The following is a 9169-nucleotide window of genomic DNA, read 5'->3' on the forward strand; positions in this document are numbered from 1 at the left end:
CATCATGAAATTAATGCAAGTGCCGACCCCGAGCCCTAAGATGCATCATGAAATTAATGCAAGTGCCGACCCCGAGCCCTAAGATGCATCATGAAATTATTGCAAGTGCCGACCCCGAGCCATAAGATGCATCATGAAATTAATGCAAGTGCCGACCCCAAGCCCTAAGATGCATCATGAAATTAATGCAAGTGCCGACCCCAAGCCATAAGATTCATCATGAAATTAATGCAAGTGCTGACACCAAGCCCTAAGATGCATCATGAAATTAATGCAAGTGCCGACCCCAAGCCATAAGATGCATCATGAAATTAATGCAAGTGCCGACCCCAAGCCCTAAGATGCATCATGAAATTAATGCAAGTGCTGACCCCGAGCTATAAGATGCATCAGGACATTAATGCAAGTGCCGACCCCAAGCCATAAGATGCATCAGGACATTAATGCAATTGCCGACCCCAAGCCATAAGATTCATCATGAAATTATTGCAATTGCTGACCCCAAGCCATAAGATGCATCATGAAATTATTGCAATTGCTGACCCCAAGCCATAAGATGCATCATGAAATTAATGCAAATGCCGAACCCTAGCCATAAGATTCATCATAAAATTAATGCAAGTGCTGACCCCGAGCCTTGAGATTCACCAGGAAATTATTGCAACTGCCCCTTATGGAGCAGGCTGTCATCTTGCCAGGTCATTGTTACATATGCAGAATATGGGGATGAGATTAACATGGGTTTTGTTTTCCTTCGACTTCTGTTTCCAGTATCAGTATGTGGCAGTGGACCTGATGGGACACCAGTATCCCCAGACAAAAAATGCATCAGTTTATTATTACTGCCAAAAAGGGACACGCACAATTTTTACATTAATTTCATGATTGACACTATCTTAGAATTCCTGTGTCTCCCATTGGGATTCAAGGTAAGAAGTGTCATCCCCAGTAACCTGTGCTGGTTGTAAGAGGCATCTTAATGGATTGGGTGATAAGACTTGGTGACTTGGTTGATTGTGTGTCATCGAACTGCAACATTTGGGGTCATTGCTCATAATATCAATCACTGGATCCAGACTCTATGTTTTACAGGCTGTCAATATTTAGCACGAATATAGCTGAGAGCTTTGATTAACAAACAAAAATGAACATACAGTACCGGTGTAATTGCAGAGACAAAGTTGGAGTCCATGGTTACCTCCCCTGACCATCCATCGCTGACCTTCACCCTGAAGCTTATTCGAAGTGAACCTACCTTTGAGCAGCCAGAACAGCTCTGGGAATTTGTGTCAGACTATGCTGTAAGTAAAGTATCACTGTTTTGGCAGTGAATGTATGTGAATGAATTTTGAGGATGAATAGCTTCTTGACAGGTCTGTTGAATGTTAAAAATGTTTAAAAGACAATGTGGTCATATTGTGCCTGAAATTTTACTGACTTGGCAAATAAACCCGAAACACTCAATAATGTATCCTGCCTTTTTCACTAAGTGTGATATATACTACTCACAAGAAGTTAAAGAACATCTGTATATGTTCATATGACTGTAGTTAGTATATCATGGCTGGTGGGTATTGCAACACACAGCCTTCCAATCTTGGGTACTCTTTAACTTGTTTTTAGTGGTATATATGTATATTTGTTTGTCTGTAGAGTAGCGTTATGATTATGATGTTTGTGAATGCAGGCCCCTAGTTTACATTGGCAAAACAAAATATCCATGTTGGATTGTTGTGAGCGGCAAAGACTCCTGCCAGTAACCAGGTTGCTGTGCTGAATATGTCCCTAATACTTGCCATAACGTAACGAGAAATGGAGTTTAACATTGCGATCAAGATTATCGCACTTGTATAGCGACGTGTGTGTGATCTCTGTCTGTCTGTCTGTCCATCCGTCCGTCCATCCATTTGTCTGTGCTCGTCCCAACTATTGCCTGTTTTATAGTGCTAGCCAACTCAGACACAGTATACAGACTCTTGATTGACTAGTCCTTGTTCTATCCCCTTAATGACTAGCACCAGGTAAGGTTACAACAAGTACCATCTTTTAACGTCTTTTGGTATGATGCATTTGGGGATGGAACAACCGACCACCCACTAGACCATGGAGGCGATAACTTGTCTTACGAGTCAACTATTGAGTTGACTATTGAGTTGACTATTGAGTCAACAATCTGTAGCCCTAGCTTTCTTCCACAAGGTGAAAAAAAAGTCATCTACAGCCACTACTGTTCAATCATGGGCTAGGCCCGTGAAGATCCGGGGCAGAATAGGTCTTCAGCAAACCATGCTTGCCGTAAAAGGCGACTATGCTTGTCCTAAAAGGCGACTAACGGGATTGGCTGGTCAGGCTCGCTGACTTGGTTGATGCATGTCATTGATCCCAATTGGGTGGATCGATGCTCATGTTATCAATCACTGGATTGTCTGGTCCAGACTTGATAATTTACAGACAGCTGTCATATGGCTGGAATATTGCTGAGTGAGGCGTTAAACAACAAACAAACAATCATGGGCTAATGCAGTGTTGAAAATACCCGCCTGCCAAACAGTCTGAGGCAGCCAATTTTGCAGACGGATGGTCAGTTTTGAAAACTTGCCTGCCCGATGGTCAGGGGTTTAATAAAGTTGACATTCCACCAATTTATTGTTATTTTCAGCGAACTAACATTGAACAATACTAATCTTATATTTATCCTTTGTTACCTTTGTTCATTGGTCTAGAAAATTCTGGACTGGCAACATTTTATCTGGCCTAGTAACCTTGCAATGTTGCCATTCTGGTTGTCTGACTGAAATTTTGAGGAATTTTTTACACTGAATAATGATCACTTGTTTGTGTGGCCCAGATTTGATTATTGGCTGTCAGCAGAAATATAGTTTCTTTATTGCTGACTGTGGCTTGAAATAATGTTTTGTCATTCGATGAACAGGTGCGTGACTACTCCGGTCTGTACAAGATCCAGCTCATCCCCTGCACAACGTCCATCAACCAAGAGTACTCCGTCCCGCCCATCTGCAACCCACGCAACCACCTCAACTTTGACCTCCCAATCAGGTTCCAGCAGGTCAGTGACCCAGTGCCCACCAAGTTCAGTCTGGACACGGACTTCCACCTGATGCGGAAGAGGGCGTTGTGGCTCGGAGACGGATCAATGGGCTTCGGGGACGAGACAGACCCGGCCTTCACACCTGGTAGGTTGACACAATATTTACACCTGGTAGGACAACACACCTGGTAGGTCAACACACCTTCACCTGGTAGGTCGACACACCTTCAAACCTGGTAGGTTGACACACCTTCAAACCTAGTAGGTTGATACACCTTCATCTGGTAGGTCGACACACCTTCACACCTGGTAGGTTGACACACCTTCATCTGGTAGGTCGACACATCTTCACACCTGGTAGGTTGACACACCTTCATCTGGTAGGTCGACACACCTTCAAACCTGGTAGGTTGACACACCTTCATCTGCTAGGTCGACACACCTTCACACTTGGTAGGACAACACACCTTCACACCTGGTAGGTCGACACAATATTCACACCTGGTAGGACAACACACCTCACCTCGTAGGTCGACACACATTCACACCTTCTAGGTTGACACACCTCACCTGATATGTCAATGCTACTTCACACCTGGAATGTCAACACACCTGGTAGATCAAGACACATTCACACCTGGTAGGTTGGAAGAACATTCTTAATGATGAACTGTGCTTGGACCATATGGCAATCATAGCAAGTTTGATTCAAGTAATTCAAAACGTTAAGTTCAAGTTCTTCAAAACCCACCTTGTCTGCAAACAAAAGTTTCAAGATGTTTATCAGGCCATCAGCTACTGAAATATTATATGTATATATTTGAGAATGGATTGTTGGTTGAGTCTTGTTCTTGAACTTATTCTGAATCATTTTGATATTTATTCACAAGTATTTGAGGTAGCCATTGGGGCATTGTCTGGCAATGCAGCCTTGTCAGACGTCTCAGCAGTTATAAAACAAAACTCATTCAAGTCTGTGCATCATTGATGTTACTGTACAGCCTTGTCAGTGAATGTCAACAGTTGAATGCCATGCTACTGCACATATCACCACATGTATACAACTTACGTCCAACATGTATTCCGCAGCCGACAAGATCTACGGTCGGATCAATGTTGACCCTGTCCAGAACCTGGGCAGCTCGTTTGCTCTGACCATCGAGAAGGTGTTCCTGTGTTCTGGGAAGGATGGCTACATCCCCAAGTACGACCCCGCCAACAAGGAGTTCGGCTGTGTGGCAGAGAGCGAGAATCTGCAGCACGTCTTCAAGATTCTGGTAGGTTCAAGACTTTCATAGCGTGTCACTTTTGTCACTTTTCAGCCTGGTACTCTTTGAGTGACATTATAGAAGTTTGAATCTGTGAAGGGAAAAGATCAGGGCCCACATGCACAAAGCGATCTTAGCGCTAAGACTATGGTAAGCCTATGTTAAAGTATGGGAGTTCAGATCATCTTAGCGCTAAGATTGCTTTGTGCAAGTGGTCCATGATAAGGAATATTACTCACATAATGAATAAAATTTGAAAAGTGTGCCTTTGAAGACATCCATTTTGCTAGCGATAAACCTCATCATTGAGTTTCAATCTTGTGGTTGCAATCAAGGTAAAAATTAGCAGTCCTGTTACTGTGAGCAGTTATGTCTAGCAGTGTATGCAGCAGATGTATATTACCAGCAATAATGAAAGAGGAAAATGTGCAGATGTATTTTAAGCGCTATTGACCAAATTCAATGCCAAATATTACCGCAGCACACTGTGAATAATATTCCTTATCACCGGAATGGCTTGTTCTCCCTTTGTGTGGATCAGCACACATATGTAGTTTTCCTTGTTAATTAATCATCACAATATTTCATGATTCTATTTCAAGTGGCTAGGACAATAATAACTTTATCCGGGGATAAATGTGAGTCCAAGAGGATGCTGGGTAATGATGAAGTAATCATTTGTGACGTGTACCTTTACTTGATCTATCTGTGTACCAGGACAAGGGCGCCCCCTACACTCAGAAGGAGAGGTTCCGGGATATTCCTTTCAATGCCAGGCTAGCACTTGACGATGTGGACGCCACTGCGTTGGTCACACAGCCAGGAGCAGACGGCTTCTCTGTCGACTGTGAGCCATTGTTCAAGGTAGGCTACAGGTCTATCATGGGGTTAGATTATGAATATTTTCATGAATATGAATATGTCTTTTTCATTCTACAAATATTTCCTATGTCCTGGACCCGTGAAGATCCTGGGTAGAATAGGTCTTTAGCAACCCATGCTTGCCGTAAAAAGTGACTATGCTTGTCATAAGAGGCGACTAGTGGGATTGGGTGGACAGGCTCGCTGACTTGGTTGATGCATTTCATTGTTTCCCAATTGTATGGATTGATGTTCATGATTTCAATCACTGGATTGTCTGGTCCAGACTTGATTGTTTACAGACCGCCATCCTATAGCTGAAATATTGCTGAATGTTGTGTTAAACAACAAACAAACAAACAAAGAAGCTTCACTGCTGACAGCCGTTGTTCAAGGCAGGCTACAGGTCAATCATGGGTTTAGATTAGGAATATGTTAAGAAGCTTCACTGTCGACTGTGAGCTAATAGATCAAAGACATTTTTCACTCCTGATTTTTTTGTCATCAATGTTTAAGCTTTTTACGGTGGCTTTTATGTTAATACAGGGGTGATAGGGTAATCTAGAGGTTAAAGCATTAACTATTTTCACAAAAACCCAGTGCTCCTTTGTTCCACAAGAATTACATTTATGAAGGTGTGATATTAGTGGGATATTGATGAAAGCACCTCCAAACTCACTCACTCACTCACTCATTGTTTTTGGCAGGTTGATGGAGGACGTCAATGGTTCTTGCATGCAATCTACACTGTCCGTTCCAAAGAAAATGCTGCTCGTGGAATCGGTAAAAGAAGTATTGAGTACCATGCTGTTATGGATGCCTCCCGTGTTAGACGAGACACGAGGGATGCTAACGGAATGGGCAAAGATGGAAAAGGAACTAACATGGCGCGTGTGGAACTTTCTGCCCTAGACGAGCAAGGCGTTCAAGAAGTTGGAACCAACGTAGAAAATGAATATCCAATTTTGTTAATCGTTATCATATCATGTATCGGTTTGTTATTATTAATCTGCATTTTAATCATCGTTATATGTATCGTTAGTCGTCGTAGGAAACACACGTCACCCCCACCGTCACCCACCAACACCATCGTGGTTGCCGGCAGTGCAGGGTCCTCACGTGTCGTGGCGGCCCAGCACTTTAACAACGATAGGACTGAAGTGTAGCAGATTACGTCAAGTGTTACAATAATATCTACATTACATATGAGGAGTATTCTTTTTATTTGCTCAAACTCTCAAAATGGAACTGAAAGGGAAAAAATATATATTAAAGGAATATTAATGGTGAGAATTTTCTCAGATTCCATGTGAAAAAAACACTAAAGTATTCTATTCTCATTCCATTTAGAATTTGAAATATTGGAAGGATACGTAACTTTGCAAAGGACTCAATTGTTCAAAGAGTGAAAAGTATAAGAACGACTAGTGCTATGTGAATTCGATACTTGATTGTTTCATTAAAAGTATTGTTTGTTCATTCGATACTTGATTGTTTCATTAAAAGTATTGTTTGTTCATTCGATACTTGATTGTTTCATTAAAAGTATTGTTTGTTCATTCGATACTTGATTGTTTCATTAAAAGTATTGTTTCTCCACTATGCACAGACATTAACGCCCATATAGGCCAATCCATGGTGCTATCCAGTTTATACTAAATCCGCGTTTTTTACAACTAACACCATAATTGTTTTTGTGAGATATTCTCCCATGTTGATAACACATTGCTTTTGAGCTTTGCTGTGATTTTCACTGACACAGCTAGTTAGGCTATGCTCAAAAGGGAGAAATTCATTACAAATGTTTTAAGATATTGATGACAGTGTATTAAATTGTTATGTAAAATGTTAAAAATGACTCCGAGTAGTCTTCAACTAAGAAGTCTGTTTTTCAAATTTCCAGTTATTTTGAAATTTTAATTTCAAAGCCAGTTTCAATTAGATTTTATCCTTTTTTATCCAATTTACATGTCCTGCTTAAGGTGTAAATTTTTTTAGTTTTGTTCTGATATTACCGGTAATGTGTATATTATGAAAACAAAGCATGGGTTAATAAATTTAAGAACATTTTGACTTAAACATTGTACGCAAATGTTTCTTAGGCAGCACAGAAACTGCAGATGGGAGCCTTTTTGTTTGGTGAAAAGATCTGCTTCCCTAGTGTGATATTTTATTTTTTGTTTTGAAGCAGGCATAAAATGCTGCCGTATGAGATGTTTGTCTATGCGATGATTCTTAAGAAGCACCTGTTGGTTGCTTATAACAAGGAGTGTCTGTAACCTATGACCAGCTATCTTGTGAGATGGTGAAATGTGTGTGAGCCTAGCTGCATTTAGTTAATCCCGTTCAGCGTTCCATCCTTTGTTTCTTTCAGCATCTTTGTTTTTGCATACAGTTTCACCCCGTTCTTTCAGATGTTTGTTCAGCATTGTCATAGTAACGATGATTTAACGGATGAATGATACACAGTGCGTGTACACTCACAACATTAGCTATTCACACTAAATATGTTGGCCTTTGTTTCATTGATGTTAATGACATCAATAATTAAACAACGTTATCAAAAATATGTGAACACATTTTTGGACAAGTAAACATTCATGGCCATCAAGTTAATAATTTACAATTACGAAATTAGCAAAATCATTTTTAAAAATGTGAAGTTATATTTTAATATTTTGTTGACTACAGTTGAATTTTTCAATGTTCCACCATTCTTATTTTAAAATTAACAACCCAACCATAAGTGAATATGATTTCTAATTTTATTAATTTTTAATTATCCCCGTTGATATGTCATAATGGATATGCAAGAAGATGTGCCTTATCAGAAACTGCTGATATGCCATATTGCATTATAATGCTGGGTGGCCCAGTAAGCAGTGTCAGCTTGTCACGGACATGGTCTGTGTTTTATTCCCACACGAGCAGAAACTGTGGTGCCCTTGTGTCCCTTGTCTGCTTGTCATCATCTGATGAATGTACCGTAATTTGGCTGATACAGCTGAATCATGAAATGTCATGCTAAACATTATTTGCTAAAAACTATTCTAACGTCGCTACTTACTGAAAACTTAATGCAAGATGTTCAATTGTCACACAACAACATTTCATTTTTGTGGAAAAAAATACCTTAAAATATGACATGATTTCTTATGTGAAGCACCTTTGTATGAAACTGATTCGTTCATCTTTAAGACAATAGGTAATGCCCGGTTTCATGAGCAATGCAGTTTGTTATACACAGTGTGATACTCATCATGTTCTGGTTGTGTTGCAAATGGGCTGTGGATGAGATGTTTTATTATATTATGTTCTGACTGCTTTAATAGGCTGTTACAAGTCTCAAACAGATTTTTAAAACTTAAAATTAATTCAATATTAACTTTAAAAATTTAAATTTGAAAAAGTGATGTTTCACCGATTATATTTTAAAGATTTTTTTTGGTTTTAATTTTTTTCAATTTGAATATAAAATATCTTAATTCAAAAAAATAGTTTTTTTTATTAAAAAAAAATAAAAATCATAATCAGAATAAATTGTTGCCGTTCTTGAAAGACAACTCGGACAATATTTTTTTTCTGTGAAGTTCTGTTGCATTTTTTGGGCCAAGAAAAATAATAGATGTGGACTTGAGTCATGATTTAGGAAATTTGAAACTGATCAGAACAAGCATCAGTAAATGCTTTAGTTTAGCAGGGACATGTCTGAATGGTATTCTAGTGCGCTGGAATATTGGTAGAGTAGTTGTGGGTTGAGCCAGTGTGTTGTAGTGTGACCCAGCAACCCAGGAGAAGGTGCAACAACCATAAACCGACTTTTAAAGAGAATTTTATATATAAATCATTCATTCCAGTTGTGTCCTGCTAACTGGGATCCTCGTAGACATGGCTGAACAATGCTGGAACATAGGACACATGTATTATGTAAATGAAAATAATAAATCCAACTCAAAAGAAGTTCAAGAACACCTGACTCTTTCATATGACT

The 9169-nt window shown here is 39.6% G+C and overlaps 1 protein-coding gene across 1 annotated transcript in view; it reads left to right on the forward strand.

Moving 5' to 3' along the window:
- Positions 1 to 8756, forward strand: part of LOC139449894 (FRAS1-related extracellular matrix protein 2-like) — a 219343-nt gene extending 210587 nt beyond the window's left edge. Inside the window, exons 21-25 of the mRNA XM_071231483.1 lie at positions 1174 to 1301; positions 2933 to 3194; positions 4139 to 4326; positions 5035 to 5181; positions 5886 to 8756. Coding sequence (XP_071087584.1) covers positions 1174 to 1301; positions 2933 to 3194; positions 4139 to 4326; positions 5035 to 5181; positions 5886 to 6344 — 1184 coding nt within the window. The 3' untranslated portion in view covers positions 6345 to 8756. The remainder of the gene's footprint in view (positions 1 to 1173; positions 1302 to 2932; positions 3195 to 4138; positions 4327 to 5034; positions 5182 to 5885) is intronic.
- The last annotated feature ends 413 nt before the right edge of the window (positions 8757 to 9169 follow it).

The sequence above is a fragment of the Haliotis cracherodii genome, unplaced genomic scaffold (assembly GCF_022045235.1).
Source record: "Haliotis cracherodii isolate W230 unplaced genomic scaffold, xgHalCrac1.p SCAF_8, whole genome shotgun sequence".
In the NCBI taxonomy this organism is placed as follows: Eukaryota; Metazoa; Mollusca; class Gastropoda; order Lepetellida; family Haliotidae; genus Haliotis; species Haliotis cracherodii.